The sequence below is a fragment of the Anser anser genome (genome assembly GCF_964211835.1).
Source record: "Anser anser genome assembly, chromosome: 7".
Classification (NCBI taxonomy): domain Eukaryota; kingdom Metazoa; phylum Chordata; class Aves; order Anseriformes; family Anatidae; genus Anser; species Anser anser.
Window position 1 is genome coordinate 15,643,032 of NC_139727.1, and position 18,677 is coordinate 15,661,708.

General features: G+C 36.5%; 1 protein-coding gene across 32 annotated transcripts in view; it reads right to left on the reverse strand.

The window, feature by feature from the left end:
- The window catches only part of CTNNA3 (catenin alpha 3), a 495,101-nt gene that overhangs the window by 371,569 nt on the left and 104,855 nt on the right, over positions 1-18,677 (reverse strand). For all 32 annotated transcript variants that reach the window (XR_014587169.1, XR_014587170.1, XR_014587171.1 and 29 more), the window contains 2 exons: positions 18,344-18,607; positions 10,546-10,749 (listed from right to left, as the gene is read on the reverse strand). Coding sequence is in view for 25 of the 32 variants with exons in the window: in XM_083845405.1 (XP_083701531.1) it covers positions 10,546-10,749; positions 18,344-18,607 (468 nt within the window). In the remaining 7 variants the exon portion in view is untranslated. The remainder of the gene's footprint in view (positions 1-10,545; positions 10,750-18,343; positions 18,608-18,677) is intronic.

Here is an 18,677-nt window from a genome sequence, read left to right on the forward strand (position 1 = left end):
CCATAACTGCCTCGTTACCCCATTTTTTAAAATAGCATAATACCAACTGCATACAAAATACACTGAGAGCATAAACATTTAACAGCACGCCCACCCATCACATGAGGTCTGTCAAGCTGGCTGCTTCTCTGCCGAAGCTGTTAGCAAAGTTTCATCTGCCTGGCAAAACATTAGGTAAAACAGTCCTCCCTGAGCCGAAAGAAAGCAAAGCAGTATTATTACCTCTTGCATAAAAACAGTAAGAACAGGGATTCTGACATTTCTTAAAATATATAAATATTAAACATAACATTAAGTACTAACAGCAATGTTAAATATTAAATATTATTTATTGCATTTTACAATAACACTGGTAAATTATTGTTAATTTCTGCCATAGAACCAAATACAAGCAATATTTTCTTCATCACTGAGTTGTTTTTTACAGTGCATAGCAGCTTTCTTCAGAAAAGAGATAATATGAAAGAATAGCTCAGTTATTACGCAAATGTAATATTTCATTTTAATCTTGTACAGCAAAATTCCAGTCTTTTCTTTCTTGTATTTAAGTTCCAGCTCATGAACAGATCATAGGATATAAAATTGTTAAGTGGATTCTGAAATACTAAATTTAGATAAATCTTTCTAAAGTAGTTATAAATTTGATAAGGTAAAAATTTCCTGCTACTATGAACAGCTGAATCGCTGTTAAATGTACTACTTGCATGCCAAGAGCTCACAAGGAAACAAACTCTCAGTATATATACAAATACTACTAGTAGGTTCTTTTGTATTCCAACCCTTCCCCAGATACTGAATGAAACTGAACTGGCAAAATCATGCTCAAGGGAATGTCATCTGCCACCTTCTAACCTCATCCTTTCCTTCATCATATGGTATGTCTCACCCCCCCGTGACCACAGAGATGCCTTACCAGAGTCAGTCATGCCATGCTGGTGACTTTCAAGCTGTGTCCCAGGGCAGATGTCTTCAAATGCTTCCATAAGGACCCTACAGCCTCCCTCATACAAAAAGCTAAGTTAACTGCTAATGTCACCAGAAAATGGTTGCTGGCCCACTATGGGAGGAATGGACAAGCTGGAGGAGAAGCACAGAAGTTAATGCTATGAAAAACACTTTCCAGTTCTTTCATGAGCCCCGCCTGGCATTTCTGTGTCACATGCAACACACAGACTCATGCAGAGCTGCCTTCCATCATGAAAGGGACAGTCTGGGGTCCTGCAAGATGACAGAGATGAGACTTCTTTGCCAAGAAGTTTTTGCTGCTGTGTGACAATGTACTGCTCAGCAAAGCAGTTCTTATTTAAAGAGTGGTTGCTGAAGTAAGTGGTTGCTTATTTAAAATTCTTATTTTCTTCTATTACATTGCATTCAAACTCATTACTCGTCTTTGCTTCTCCAGGAAAGAGCTAAATATATTCTGTAAGGAAGGAGCAGGAGGAATTCCTTCAACCGTTTTTTTACAGTCCTTTTACAGACAGATAATTCTTCCTATACAATATTAAGGTTTTGAAAAAAATTAGAAACATTGCTATCAAATAGAAAAGATAATCCTAGATTATTGCTGACTACAGCCTCTAGTTAGGTAGCTGCCCTATCCTTCTGTTTCATCTTTGTATAAGCTTGTTTTAATTTTTGCTTCTAAATTTTGCTTCTTTTGCTATCGAAACAATTGATAAAATTTAGAATAACCTAAGATAGCAAGGATTTTCCAATCTATAGAGCAATTAGAATGATTTACTTTATTTAATGTATTCTACTAAGCTTTGCAGCTGTCTGATTTGAGACATTTATTTGCTTCACATACTCAAACAGAAGGAAAATGTGCCAACTGGTACCATAAGCTTAGAAAATAACCACAAGAGGCACTTTTTGAGTAAAGCTGATCTTGAAATGATTTATATATATATATGTAATAATATGATGATGAGACTTTGCTTGTCTGTTTACTTTTTCAGCCTTCTGATCATTCTTACTGGTCACCATTACAATAATACAAGAGAATATTCTTACTACTTCAAATCCATCTAATTTCTTGCCCTGCCCTCATTACCAGAAGATCTTCCAATCTTCTGTTAGAAAAAAAATGTGTTAAACTTTGTATTAATCAAAGCCAGCAGGGACACGTAGGAAGTTGCACATACTTTGGAATTTAGTTCAGGACAGACTTCACATACATAAGTCAGCACAGGCATCTGGAGATCATCCAGTCCAACCCTGCTCAAAGCACAGTCAGCTCAAGGGGGTTATTCGGGGCCATGCCCAGTCAGGTATTGGATGGGAACTCCATAACCTCTGGGGGTGCCTGGCCCTCAGCTGGACTTTGGGCTGATCACAACCCTCTGAGCACTGCATGTCAGCCAGCTTTCAGTCCACCTTGCTGTCCACTTGTCTAGTCCATGCTTCATCATTTTCTTCTAATGGAGACAGTGTCAGAAGCCTGACAAACGTCAACTTAAACAACATCCAGAATACTGCTGCACTGAACATGCATTTGAATATTGCGCAAATATATTTATGATGGGACAGGTTACTTATTTAGCTATTAAACCCTTTTTAAGAAAAGAATTTATGACAATAATTTAAGACGATTATGTAAGATAATCACATTTGAAAATTTAAGGGAAGTATTTCAGATTTGCTTCAAAGAAAATTCTTGTTTGTTAAAAAAAATGGATTTGATATTAATTCATAATATAAATATTCTAATAGGAGTCCTCTAAACTATCAATGACTGATCTTTTTAATAAGAATTTTTTTAATCTTTTTAATAAGAATTAAAGTTAATTAAGTTACATAAACAAGAAGTAAATGCTTCCTAATCTGAAACCAAATACAATGTAGAAGTATATCTGGACAACAAAAACCAGCCGTCCTACACAGAGAGAAAACCCAATAGAAATGCATTCTGAAACAGCAGACTCTAGCAGTGTTCCTAGAAGCAGCATACTAATAACATTTAGAAAAATGATCAGTATAACATCACCAAGAAAATAAGAAATTGGTCAAGAAAAACCTCATGTACTGACAGCAATTTAGCATAAACTGTAAAAAAAAAATCTTGTAAGTTAAACAGCTAGGTGGATGTTCAGATAACAAACATTTGTAATATTCATTTGCAATGCTTTTTTATTATTTATTATCATAATCAATATTATTTTTTATGAATTATTGATTATCACAATCAAGAAACTATTTCAGCTGGGGAATAGAGAAAATGGTACACTGAAGTACTGAAGGTTCCCAGAAAAAAAAAAAAATATCTTGTCTTCAGCAACCTAATATATTTCCACTGCTCTCAGGTATACCGCGTTCAAATTACTATTGTACTGAATCATCTTCTACAGAGCCATGACTCGCTCATCACCCTACATTACTTCAATGCAAGCCTTAAGTTAAGATCCGATTAATCCTAGAAATAGCTTGGCTCAGAACCGTTAAATGAAAAACAGGGCTTAAGAACAGAAAATCTTTCATTATCTTTCTCTAGCTCGTGTCTATAGATCCCAGTTTACTGCAAATTCTGTAAGACCACATATAAACAGATAAATTTAACTGCAGCTTATTTTTTAACTGTAAATCTATTTAGGAAATTCACTAGATTACTTTTGTTTTTTAAGCACACTAAAATCTTTTTCCTGAATATTTCATATCTAATTTTCCTTTAAAACTAACCGATTGACAAAGTAACATTAGAGAAATAATTTTCAATTACCCATATAATACGTATGGAAACCCACCACAGGAGTATTGAAAGTCAATTAAGTACTCAACCAATGTCAGCAAAAGAAATATGAAAACTACATGTTTTCCTCTGTAAATGCCAGCATAATATGCCATATGGGCATATCAATTTTGCTGGAATTAATCTTTTTTTTCCTGAAGACATCATATTCAATAAAGTTATTAAAAAACCCTGAATAAGAAAAATCTGAGTGACACTTTCCACCCACACATCACACTGTGTATATAAATTTGAAATTTATGTAGTTTACATTTTGCTATACATGACTTCCAAACTTCTCTAGAAAACCAGTTTTTGAAAAAGTTTGAATATAAACAGAGAAATAAGAACATTTGAATCCATTCTTTTTACAGAAAGACATGAATAAAGTTCTGTTTGGACGTGTGCCAGCATAGAAATAAAGGAAAAAAGGATTTCAGGAAGACATCGGAGCTCTATATAATGACGTATGTGACTTAGCTTAACTCATCATGTCCTTCCAGGAGTTTCACCAACAGCAAAAAACAACAAGAAAAAAGGGACAAACGGTGTGAAAACAGTAAAATATTGAGACTTACCAGTATATAATCTGTGGACTGGTTGCAATACTTTTGATACCTGACAAGAACTCCTTGCAACAAAATTTTAATACACATCACCATAGCAGTTCTCTATAGAAGAGCAAACAGAATTTGGCAGGTTCTGACATGAGATTTCAGTGTAATAAGTCATGAAAAATGTATTCATGAAGTAAATACTACATTCCAAGTACATTTTCAGCATACCATCAAAAATATTCATATTAGAGTGCTCACTACACCCCTACTCCAAAACATAAATGCAAATCATCTGTTTTTTCACATTATTTATTTTTTCAATAGTAATGGCTCTGCCAAGCAAAGTGATCTAGATTAAGACTATAAACCCATCTGACAGAAAGAGGTTAGGTGAATCCATACGTGAATGGAGAATGCAAGCTTTACTAGAAAGAGCTGTAGCAGATTCAAATGTGTCTGGAGCTTTTTCATGAGTTTGCTTATTTGATTCATGTGTGTGAATTTTCTGCCATAAGAGATATCATTTTGTGTCCTAATTTAGTATTTGTGGAGCACCAATCTTCACATGCATATTACTATCTCTAATCCATTTTTCTGCAGCTATTAGATACAGTTAAATAATGGGAAATATTCCCAACAGATGTAATGATCTAACAAAGACCAGGGGGCAATACTCTAAATAAAAAGCATGAAACATTTCCTTTTTAAACTGAACAAAATAGTTTCTTCAGCTTGAAATAACTCTTTTAGGGGACTTTTTGCAACTTCCAGAACTACCAAAAATGTTCCCTATGAGCACTGAAATGAAAAATCCACTGCTCAGGACAAGAGTAATTAGCTTAAATGCAAGACACACTGCACCACTGTGACTATAAACCGAAATGTCTTGTCTTCTCTCTAGCCAGGAAAAGTGGTAAAAATCTTTAGCAAAGCATAAAGCACAAGTAACATGAAGTTTTGAGGTATCTATAAATTCTTCCACTCCAAAAGAGTAAACATGACCATGAAATACTAAACAAAATATTCTCAATCACTGGCAGTCTCCACAAAGACAGTGGGTCAGACCTTAAGCTGCTGGTGACAAGCACTCAAAACAAGAGGAAAGCAAGGCCTTTGTACTCCACAGCACTCAAATTCACGAGTCAAGATAAACAGTAAGGCCCAGAACCAAGCCATCAGTACACACCTGTTTTTCCATACATTTTCTGTTTTTAAGTTTCCAGTGTTCAGGTTCCAGGAAAAAGACAGCAATTACAATTTGACTGCACAACTTCCAACAACTACCCAGTGTGTCAGCTTTCATCCTTCCCACAGCTAGACCTTCCCCATGGCTATACACGGCTCTGCGCTGCATATCATTTTTATTTTTTTTTGGAAAGCTCAGCATGGTCCAGCTCACTCCCTGTCTCAGGCATCCCTGTACTATCAGGGTTCCCAGGTTGTCTGGTCCCATCCTCACAATGTTGCAGTTCATATGCTCAGATCCAAGCATGGCTCAAATCCAAATGTCTCTCATATCGAGAAGTTCTGGACACAAACCTGTGGTGAAGCACAAGGCTTCAGACAACTTTCAGGGAATCCCCAGAAATAAAGCTCCACAGCTGCATTTCCAAGGAAAATGCATCAGTAATTTTCGCCTATTTTCTTAAATGTCTCAACGGGAGGCTGAAACCACCCCTGGGGTGAGCAGGGATGACATGGCACTCTGCTCTGTGCCACACTCAGCACGTATGGTGCAACAGTGGGACAGCGGGCAGCAGCCCCTGCTTGTGGCACAAGAAGCACAGGGACCTCCAAAACTACAGACTAAATTACTGAGTTGCCGCTGGTTTGCACAATCACATGTTCCTGTGAGTTTTGTGTGAAACACTCTGTGAAATATTTTTAACAAAATCAATTATTTTGTGGTACTGACACATTTTTCGAGCCTGGATCAAGTTGGTATGTTTATTTAAAAAAAAAAAAAAAAGAATATCGTTTTCAGAAATATTTTGACATAAATCTTTCAGATTCCCACTTGAAAATCTTTTTAAGATACAAACCTTGAAAACTCACAAAAAGTTTTAAAATGGCAACAACAATGCAAACAATTTTACTGACATCATGTGCTGTAGGTAATTTCAGCATAAAAACATAGCTAAGAAACAGATGACTTTGAAACACACAACAAATATGAAAGAAATCACAACCTACAAGGAAAGGCATACAGCATACTAGCCAAGCTTGAATAAGAAAATACAGCTATACACTCAACCAACACCCTGAAAACAACACTGAGAAACTAATAAAGCTCCAATTTCATAAAACAACATTCCAAAAGAGGAAACTAAGTCAAGAATGCAGCTGTCACACCATCAGTATACCTAACCTGTCTTCACCAAGCATTTTTCAGCCTTGTCTGAATAACCTAACCAGCGATATTTATTCAAACCCACAGGTTATGGTGCAGAACAATTATTCAGACATAGTATCCCTACTAATGAAGGCAGAAAAAGCTGTGCTTGTCATCCTAATTGCTGCTCACTACAGCCCACTTTAACCCACACTCAATCACAACTCTTATCCCTTCTGATCACCCAAATGAGTGCATATCCTTATTGTGACTGGGACTGAAAGCAGACAGAACTCAAGAAATATGAAGTTAGTATTGTTGAACTCGAATATATTCCACAACTTTCCATTTTGAAGGATGAACAGAGACATGACAATAGCCTGTCATTAGAAGAATGCAAGTGCTTATTACTAGAATAAAATGATTGCTCCTACGAATGCATTATTATCCATATACCGCAGTATCATTCTAACATTGATAAGCTATCCAAATTCACAGTAGTAATTTCTGCTATTTGATGTCCTGAAATACAAATACATACCTGTCTCTGAGTAGAATTCAGAGAGAATAACAAAGGTACATAAATAATTCAGAAATACCCCCAAAAAGTTTGCTGCCTTTTAGAATAATTAATTATAAATATAATTGCAATTTACTATATAACTGAATTATTTTGTCAGTGGAAAACCTTAAGCTTCTTGAAGACAGACTGGGTCTTTATTAGCATAAAGAACATTTTGCTTTAATGTCTGTCAAATCACCTCACTGTGATGCAGCCTCTGCAAAAAGTAGCCATTTATGTAAAAGGCAGCATCTGCTGAAAAGATGTTTCTCCCAGCTTGCACTAAAAGCCTCTACATTTTATCACTGACACCAAGAGGCCCTTGATTTCACTTGATGTCCTTAAGACTTATTAAAAACTTAGAATAATTGAGAAATAAAACAAACATAGGAATAAAAAAAGCTATATTCCCTCTTGTGTTTCAAATAGTTAGGAGTATATCCTAAGTTCCTTTACACTTGTTTAGGCACTGAGGGCTAGTTTCAAAAAGTAGACTTGGATGCACAGCTTACACAGAATTTAGGCACTGAAGCCCTTGGAAATGATCCTGTTAAAGCTAAGCAAATACCAGCCAGGACACATTCACCACCAGAACAAGACCCAGGGGGCTTAGAAATGCACTGCATATTACCAGTGCCAATGCATCTCTTACAGCCTCCTGGAAAACCAGGTGCTAGAGAAGAGTTTGCAAAGGTGGCACTTCCTGTGTGGGGGGTCTCTGAAACAATGCAGCTCTCATTAGCAACACCAAGATAGAAAGAAGCCTTGGCAGAAGTAATCAAACTAATATACTAGCAAGAAACAGATACTTAACCAGAAAAAAACCCTCTGAAGCAGCTATATACAACTCATGAGAGTGATTGACAAAAACTGAAATGACAGAGAGTAGACTCTATTTTGTGAACTATATACCCATCAGGACAAAGACAGGAGCAACAGTATATCCTCTGTGGATACTCATCAAGGAAAACTTCACACTCACCTTCAAGCTGTAGTGCAGATCTCTCAGTGCCTCACTCAGGGTATAGTGCACAAATACACTAAGAGACAACATGCATGGACTCACACTAAGTATTATGTGAACAGTGGGATTGCTTGCAGGGCATGGCAGTATTCCCAGGGACAGGGAAAGAAAGGGGTCACAACCTAGTCCTTAAATTATACTGTGTTAACAAACGGCTTGCATAACTGTTACAGCTCATTCAATTCACAGTTCTAGCTTACTGAAATTATTAATAGAACAGCCCAGGAGGCAGTGCTACATCAGCACCTTCTCCTGGATCTGTTCTTCTGTGAGTTAGAGTTGTGAAATTGACACCTGATAATATCCTCAATGAAAAACTTAGTCAATACAGTCTCAGTAATAGCTATAAACTAATGTTGGTGATAGTTTCTTCCACTAAGATAAATATTAAATGTATAAACAGATCAAGAGCACTAAAAGAAACTGAAAACTTTAAATTCACTTCTGCCATTTAACCTTAGTTTAACACCTCATACATATAAATCTTCTGTATTTCTTCCTTTTCACTTCCCTCCTTGTCCTTGTAAGCCTATGCAGCGTTTTGCAGCAAATTATATTATATATTCCCTTTTTACCATGTTTAAACAGCTGCTGCCTTTCTCAAGTTTACATTTTGAATTGAGCAATATATTTTTCACTTACCTTAGGTAACCCTAGAAATGTGATTATTTCTGAAATATGAAAGCTAATCACAATTGTCTTCCAAGAGTGAAGAATTTAAGACTTACATGTGACCATGTGTCTTACACTCATATAGTTTGACTCCTGAAAAATGCAGAATTCTACTAAAGAGTTCTTGCCAGAAACCCATGGTGATCCTTTGGACTGATATGGGTTGGTATACACTATATTTGCATCCTCCCACACTTCCTAGCTACTTCAGGTCAACGTCTTCTCTTATTAAACTTTCAGTCATTTATCAGTAAACTTAATTCATTTTAGAACAGATACCACAACAGACATCTGCTGCAAGAAGGTATCAGAGACCAACATACAGAGCTAACTAAAGCTAAAGAAATTTCACATAAGCAGCCCAAGTGCAAAAAACTACCAGAGAGGTTCAGGAATTACGCTGTATTCAACAGAAGCTGCAGGTAAATTCTAAATAAAAATTAATACAAGCATTTTTATCTGGTGTAGGGACTGAAAGAGGAACTGGAATACACAGATAATTAAATAAATGGAATTCTCCACCCACTCCCCAACCCGGTAGTACAAATCCAAAAGAAGATCAACAAGTACAATATCTGAAAAATGAAAAAAACATCTGATATGCATAAATTATCTTAGTCCCTACACTTCATTATCCTAACGACAATAGGATAAGACAAAGAAAACAGTCTCAATAGAACAGCTTTGGACTGGGTTAACTAGTATAACTTACAGAAGAGAAAGGAGTTTTGGCTTCAAAAAAAAAGAAACAAATAGCTGTATCATACAATTATCTTCTCAGTGTGGTGGATGAATCATCTTGAAGCATTCTTTAGATAAGAACAGTATGCCTATAGAAAATGTTTCCTGAGGGAAGGCATGGTATTAACACTATGTACCCACATTAATAGTATCTGAGTCTCCACTGTTCTACCATGTAACTGCCAGATGTAAGAACCAAATCCGTTCTTTAAATCAAATAATTGTTTTTAAAGCACAATCAAACTATATTCATTTTCATAAATTCACAGATGAATTGGCCTACAAGCATGCCAGAGAACCACATTTCTGGGTTTACTGAAAGTCCTAGCTTTCTGAAGTAGGAATTAAGTCATTTCTACACTTGTAACTCAGTGCCCTTACGAAAATCAAACGTAGTGGCATGAACACCCTAAAATGATACTGTCACTACTCATGTATTAGTAAATTATTATCTAAGTTGTTGCATTCTACAGGAACAGAGATTAATCTCTGGTCCTCTCAGACCTTAAGACTCAACTGGAAAGTGAAATTATGAAATTACGAAGAAACTTTTGCTAGCGTACAAAGGATCATGGCTGTTCTGTCCCAGTGACAGTTTACAATAAGCATCAAGTAATATAAATATGTGTAAGTCATACCTGTAATACAGCATTTTCTATACAATGTATGACAAATTTTTTTCTCATTCTGGAGGTCCATATTTAGCTTTTGCTTAGGTTTATGTAGACAAATTTCCTTTTGATCTTGTAAAGACCATGTTAAGAAATACAGATTAAACTATGAGCAATCACAAGAGACAATAATGGCCAAGTTACTTCTATTGCATATATTATTCATATATATATATATTCATATATATTTACATGAAAAAGGAAAATAATATATTCCATATTATCTACATTTTTAAAAAAGGGAAAAAGCCTGGTTACCTACATTGTTTATGTATTCAGAGAGCAGGTCTTGGAGAGCTTGACGGATAGCATTGCACTCAGCAATGATGCGTTCTCGATGGAAATCACGCGTGCAGGAAGAATCAGCTAGCAAAGCTGCTCCACTTATAATAGCTTCCAAACGTTTCTCTAGTGATGGCCGTATTTTCTCTTCACTCACTGCAAGAGGATCCTGGATAATTAAATGCTGAAAAACATTAGGAGTACTGGTAAGAAAAGTCAGACTAATAAAGTTGCTGCTTTATTTTTCACTTGCATGAACTGCAGTGACATTTTGCTTCCTAGACTTCCAAATAGCCCTTTACCCTTGATGTATCCAAAATACTTTTGACCGTGGAAGACTCCATTTTCCCTACCATGGCTACACGTACAGGTCATTTGCGGACAAAGCCCAGTTCTCTCTGCCACCCAGATCTCACATCTGTGTTATCAAACCTTACTGGCCTGTATTCAGTCCTCAGCTGGCATCAGAGCTTTCCAGCCAGAGCTGTTTCACACCTAAGCGAAACACAGAACAGTAGAACAAGTTCCCAGGCCACATTGACATCTGACCACAACTACCTTATCTCTGAGTCGTCTCTGTTTCCTGCTTCTATTACTTGAGACTGAAGACTGCTTCAGTCTTGCCTACATCTGCATCTCTCACTTCTTCTACAAGGCACGTCACTCCTGGAAACAGAAACACCATTTGTTTACCTTTATAAACATGCGTGTATTTTTATCACTGCAGTATCTGACTACTTGGTTTACCGATCTTCACAATATCCCACTCTAAAATGAAAAGCTATCAGCCCCATTTTACAGGCAAGGAACTGAAGGCCAGCCAGCCTCAGAGCCGTACAGAAGATACGTCCTAATACAAGCAACCATATACCATTTTCCTAAGTTCTCACCCAGCACTGTTTCTCCTCTTCATGTTCTACCACTGATGTTGTCAAAAAGTATTTCTTCAAACTGTTTCCCGTGTCTGTCTACACTTCTTGAGGGTCATCTGACTTCCTTATTCTCCCATATAGTGGGCCTGTCATGAATTTACCATGACTTTTTTTTTAAAAAGAAGTACATCTTATACCATGTTTATAATGTCTGTGTACAACTGTCACACAATATATGTGACATTCACTACTCATTAATACTATATATCTTATCAAAGTATCTCAGAATTGAGGCCTAGCTTTGTTTGAAAGTCTACAGGGAGGGTTGACACCTCCAACATTTACATTTTGAGAAATCAGGAGGACATCTAGATTTAGCATAAAAACAACTTTACCAGCTTACAGCTGAGAGATGTTACACGACCAGTTGGATTCTGACAGCTTTTATTCTAATACAGTTAAACACTGTGGCAGAAATTCACTGCTGCTACATTTAACAGGCTGAACACCAGCAAAGCACAAAATAGCAGCTTTTGTTCAACAACTGTGTTTTCAAAGGACACAGATTGAAGTGTCCTCTTGCTTTTCACCAGCTGGAATAAACAAAAGCAGCAAAGTGTTTTGGCATGATAAAACTAGTTATGCTTTTGTGGCAAGCATAGCAAAAAGAAAAGGAGAGGTGATATTTTCATACAGTGCAAAAGCAATTGTATTTGAGCTTCAACGTTTAAAGAAATACAAACTATTCATTTTTAATCAAACTGAATGTTTGAAAGAACAGCATTACTCTCCAGATCACCAAAGCCCATATTCCCTGTAAGTCCCCTTACCTGATGTATCCATATGCGATTTTCTAAGCTTCCAGAAAAAATATTAAACAAGAAAACTATGCCATATGCCCTCAAGTGGAATTTAGGTCAGGTAAATCAGAAGTTATCTGTGATTATCCAATATGTGTTGAACTACTTTTAACCCAGAGAATTTTAGTTATTTTTCCAATTTAGATTTAATATCTCATTTTCATATACTGCCCAACTTAGGAAGTTGTCGAAGTAGAGAAAGTGTTCTGTTAAAACATTTTAAGATAAAAGCTTAAACTTTTAAAAATGGAAATTAAGTCACCTTCCAATTTTGTTATGGATTGCTAAAAAATAATCTCATATATATTATCTATGATTTAGGGAAAGAAGGTCTTTTTGTTACAGGTCTAGTTCTCCTGCCTTTCCTAAAATATACAATTGCTTTGAGACATCTGGGATATTCTCCAGCAAGGCTAGAGAAAAATCAGACTTTAGAATCTGAGTATTTCCCAAGGAAGCATTTTAATACTGACATCAGACCGTGCAGGTTCTTTCTGCATTACTCTAGTTCAAATGGAAGCTCGTTATTTCCCAACGTGCAGGAAGGAGCAATGTAGGTTTCTAATGTTCTACCTCCACTAGTATTCCATTGCCCTGAAGTCCTCAGTATCATTTAAAAGCACTCTTATTATTTAAGTACTCTCAGTATTTCAGCCTCACACTTGCTCCCAATCAATATATATATAATAGAGGACACTAAATCTTAAGTAACCCTTGTAAGCCCTTCTGGGGCTGAAAGTTCTAGGCTCCTGTTCTGCTTCATACCAGAAACTGATTACATGAACTACAGTCCTCAAATTTCCACAGACGGTGTCCAGAAGGAAAAGGTAGTTGTGAGTTTCTGTTTCTCTTCACAGTAACTGTGTTGAATTTTGGGAATTTTGTATCACAGCAGAGCATCACAAAAGAAAAAAAAAAAAAAAAGGCAGCCCAGTGCAACTGCTATTGCTGTTGTCTATTTGTTTCAGCAAGTGACAGGATGTATCATTAAAATGGTTTATATGTTTATGTCAGGTGCTCATGTGCATCCAGCAGATGCAATCTTAGATTAAGTTAAAGCAGTAACTATGTATTTTTAAGTTCCTGTTTTTTCCTCAAACCAATTTTCACCTATCTGGATACACATAACAATCTGGAAAGGAGCTGAAGCATAAACAGGAGGAAAAGAGCTTAAATCTTTTAAAGACAAAAAAAAACTATTTGTGCAGCTATTTCTGCATCTATAAAAGCAACAAAGTAACCTTATTTGTACCACTTATTTGTTTCCTAAGTGAAAGATGTTAAATAAATAAACACTGATCATGGAAGCAATAATCTCACATGCAACTTTTGGTATCAGAGCCAAAATGGGATGGGACCATAGTTTTAATCGCTACTTGTCTACTGACAAACCTAGACCAAAGGAAACATGCAGTCCACTATTTTCATCTGCTTTTGTGGAAGCAGGGAAGTTGGGAGTAAGTTAATAACTTCTCAGTATTTATAACTTAGAACAAATTTGACTTGTACACTCTCCAAGAAAGTTTCTCCAATGCTGAAACTTTCTGAAGCATAGCAGCCCCTGCCATTAAAGGTAAAGCCCAAAGAAAAGAAAGATGGCTTGGAGAGAAGGAAGATGGCTTGCTCTCCTGCTCTGAAGCATCTCCATATACCCTAACCTCTTGATGGCAGTGGAGGGAGCCAGACTGGTTCAAGCAGGCACCAGCAAAGGAAATCATTTAGCTTTTTGCAGGCAAATTCCTAATTTGACAATGCCTGAAGCCAGACCTGAAAGGAGAAATAATCCAGCTCAGTATTATCATCAGAAGCCTCCCTGCTGCAAATAAAATGTTAAGACTCCTTTGTCCTTTTCTATAACAGGTATTTCCACAGAAGGCAGGGAACGTACCTGAAGACACTCTTCTGGAAGTGCGAAGGCAGTAAAATCCCACTTCATCACAAATATAGCTTAGAGACACATTAAGAATATTAATATTGGGCATTTTTTCTCACGTATTCTGTTTGCTGAGCTTGCTTACAACAGTGATATTGTGGCTGAATACAAAGCAAAACTGCACCCTATTTACATGTAACCAAGCAAATTTACTTCCTGTCTCAAACAAAATATGCATTGTAGAAAATTAGGACAATGCAGTACAGGAAACTGGAAGTAGTAAGAAGTGCTGTTATGGACGCTGAAATGGAGGGGCTTCTGTGATTCTGGAATATTAAATTCTTTCAGCTGCCACTCTGTCAGTAGGAATGTGTGATTTTAAAAGCAGAATCCAAACAGTTCTTTGCAGTGGGAACTCTGTTTCCCTGCGTAACAGATTTTTAATCCCCTGAGTTACCTAGGTCTTCATTGCTTTGGCTATATCCAAAGACACAGTAGAAATATAAATGAAAAAGATTGCACTTTAACAACTAGCATAGTAATACAGGTTTAGAAAACTGTATGAAGCTAGTCATTAGCGTTTAAATACTTAAAATACTTAGTTTTTTTATTATTAACTTATACCAAATTGATAACTTCAAACTATTTTTATACAGGAAAGACTCATCCACAGTGATCTAGGAATGATAAGGGAAGACATCCTACAGATAGCCAGCTTCCAGAGGTCAGGACATTCATTTCTGATGTGGAAGACAGGTTTATTTGTGTTAGAGATTTGAAACTGCCTCTCACATTCACATTACCATCCTGTATGCCAAACTGCTCAGTGGTACCTCACCTCTGCTGGAGTTCTGCCCCTTTGTCACAACTCACTGGATCAGCAGCTTCACTGTTGGGCTCCTGTATCTCAAGTAAGCACCTTGAACACTAGACTACAGCGTCCCTCATAAAATAAAATGCAACCTCCCAAGTTAATACAGAAACAAACAGCTTCGTGATGGAAAACTAAGACATGCCTGAAGGCTACAGCCAATTATCCATTTCAGTTAGCAAGATGACTGCCTTTAAAATCTCAGATAAAGTTGAAGGAGAAACATCTTCTCCTAGGAGACAGTTTGCAGAAAGTGCATGAAAAGATGTACAAGAAGCACTGGCATGTATGAGCAAAAAAAAAAAAGAAAAAAAAACACCACTAAGTTCAGCTCAAAAAAAAAAAATAATAGCCAAAAGTAACAAGAAAAAAATGGTTTAAGATTCTGCCTGCAGATTTGATTCTTCAAGCAATTTCATCAAGTATTTCTGATAAGCATACCTAAGCAGAAAAGATCATTTGATTTCCAAACAATCAGAGGACACTAGATATGCAACAAATAGTTTTGCTTTTTTGCTTTCATAGGGTTAACAGTGTTTAGCTACCTGAGCTTTTAAACACAAGCATTCAATCAGAATTATCACATCCCTATCTTCTTCCTCTCATTGGTTTTCTGATTCATGAAAGAGGGATAATGGGTATCCAGAAACCTGGTTCCATTTCCTGACATTCTGGACCAATTTACAGTACTTTGATATCTCATATATAATTGCTGTGCTAGATAGCCATAATCACTAAAGGACATACAATCACTAAAGGACATAACAATCACTAAAGGACAACATATCAGATGGATATGCTAAGTCAGGCATGCATAGCCTGGATCGTTTTGTTAGAGATCTCTTTACATCAGAAGATGCAATACCAATGAAAAGAATTAGATAACCTACACCCACGTTCTTTTAACACAGATCTTCAGGCCTGAACACAGGCCTGTTCAGCCTGGAGAAGAGGAGGCTGAGGGGAGACCTCATCGCGGTCTACAACTTCCTCGTGAAGGGGAGTGGAGAGGCAGGTGACCTATTCACTGTAAACGCCAGTGATAGGACTCGCGGGAATGGTGTTAAGCTGAGGCAGGGGAAGTTTAGGCTGGACATCAGGAAGAGGTTCTTCACTGAGAGGGTGGTCACACACTGGAACACGCTCCCCAGTGAAGTAGTCACTGCACCAACCCTGTCTGAATTTAAAAAGCGATTGGACTGTGCACTTAGTCACATGGTCTAAACTTTGGGAAGACCTGTGCAGTGCCAAGAGTTGGACTAGATGACCCTTATGGGTCCCCTCCAACTCGGGATACTCTATGATTCTATGATTCTTATGCAATTTAATTTGTGACACTGCCATTTTGTGTTTACTTGTGAATAATGTGGTATTTATATGGAACCTGTACGACGAATTCTTGAGAATCAACTGATTTAAGAAGTTAACTACTCTAAGGTTTACTAGTGATTTCCTCATCTTACAATCAGTAATTACTTTCACACTGCCAGCACTGGCAAAGGAAGAATGACACTGCAAACCATCTAGATACTAGATGTTGGGTAAGCTCCGTGATACTTTTCTACACTATAAACATTTAATGAGATTTGTTCCCAACAGACTATTTACTACATCAATTTATTTCATGGCACTGTATTTGCAGCAACAAGATAGAGCAAAGGTTATTTCAGGTCTTTAGCCAATAGAACTTTCTATAGAGAAAGAAAAGCACAACCATCTAATTCATAAGATCATTTTTTAAAAGTTTAAATACTCTATAAATTGTGCTTATCTAACAAATACAGCTTCAATTCCCATTTGTGGTATCTAGGTAAAAATAAATTTAAAAGGCCATAAAGAAATGGCTTTTTACAAGTGAGGCTTCTATGTTGCTACATTTCCAAATAAAACCAAATTCAATCCAAAAGAAAATTTTCCATTTAGTGATTATCAAAATTCTTATATTTTAAAACTAACAAATATGATAACCAAAAAAAAAACTCATTAAAATGGTACTACTAGCATACAGTCAAGATGAATTCATCTGCTGTGAGAAGATACAAGCACTTACTCATTTTGTTTATTTTGTTAAGTAAAACAGATAAACAATAACTCTAATTTAAATTACATTTTCATTCAGGGTGTCATTGTGACAAATCACTTGTGACACTTAAATGTTGCTTTTTCTTTCACTAAGTAAGAAAATAGCTTCCGAACTGTAACTTTAAAACCCAGTGTAAGCAAAAAGCATACATAACATGTAACATGCAATCATAGCCTGTTCCTCTGAGGGAAAAAAAAAAAAAAAAGTCAGATTCAACTTAGCGTATGACTAAGAGATCCATTTTGATCAATGCACAGCCAGTACAAGATTTGTGTTAAATATATGGACTTCAATCTATTCCTCTCACCTTTCATTGAAAGTTTTAAACAAAATCTATCATCATCAGTCATAACTTCAATTTTCTTGAAAATGTATCAACAATATTGGAGTCGTGAGGTTGGCATCTGATAAATCTGAGTTTTTACAACCAAAAAGGCCCATATTTGCAAATGTGTTTAGAAACTTTTATTCCTTTTGTTGATCTGGGTCTACATCAATTATACCAGATGAGGAGCATGGTCTGTCACCTCATCTACAGGAGGTCTACCAATTTTGACAACGTAATGGAAAATTACACTGGTAAGAGCCAGAACAGCCATATGAAACAGGGAATGCTCCATACAGAAACCTACGAGTAGGTCACAAGCAGAGGAAGAGCTGACGTTCTCCAAATATTTGCTTCAGTATGGAAGTAGAAACACCGATTTGTGAAAGCATATTGCTTATATCACTTAATCATAAACAAAAACATAATTAGGTTTCTAAATCTTTCAATTATATAAATTAAATAATAATCCCAATGACAAGTTTCAGAGTAAGTAACTTCAACATGCATTGTACTAGTTCAAATGCAGTCAATGCAGCCGTGATTACCATTGATGATTGTCATTTGTAAACTGAACTCCTGGGTTCTGCCCTCTTATTCAAGGATGTTTCTGCCTCCACCATTACTCACGTGCATGGAAGTAATTCTTAACTGCTGTTTGAAGGAAGCAAAACGATGAACATGCATGAAGAATTAATTCCAAGCTCTTTTGAAGAAGTGATTCTTCCCAATAAAATAGTGATACTATTCAGACTAAGACTATGCAGAGCATTGGTTTCTAATACCTTTTAGTCTGCCATTTCTAACAGCAATAGTTGTTAGTGAATACAAATAGTAAAGCAAACCATTTTTTCCAAAAATGTTGCAGTGTGGTAAATTTATGGGTTCACCTACCTCAAGCTCATCAAGCGCACTTCCTAGAGTGGATTTGTGAGATGAAGGTTGTCCTGTTTTATTTCCAACTCCTTGGGAAGCATTAGAAATTACATTGAGAGCATTCTGTATTTCACTGCAAATTGAATCCTTGCTGGCTGTAAGGGATGCAACATCTGAATGTTCCAAACAAGCTGAACATATTGAATGTAGAAGAGAAGAATTTTCTTTCAGGGATGCACGTGCGGCAGCAATTTCATCTCGCTGATTGCTAGATTTCAAATCCTGTCAGCAAAAGAACATGCCATTTATTTCCAAAAGCATTTCAAAACTTCAAAATTGACAAGTAATGTAT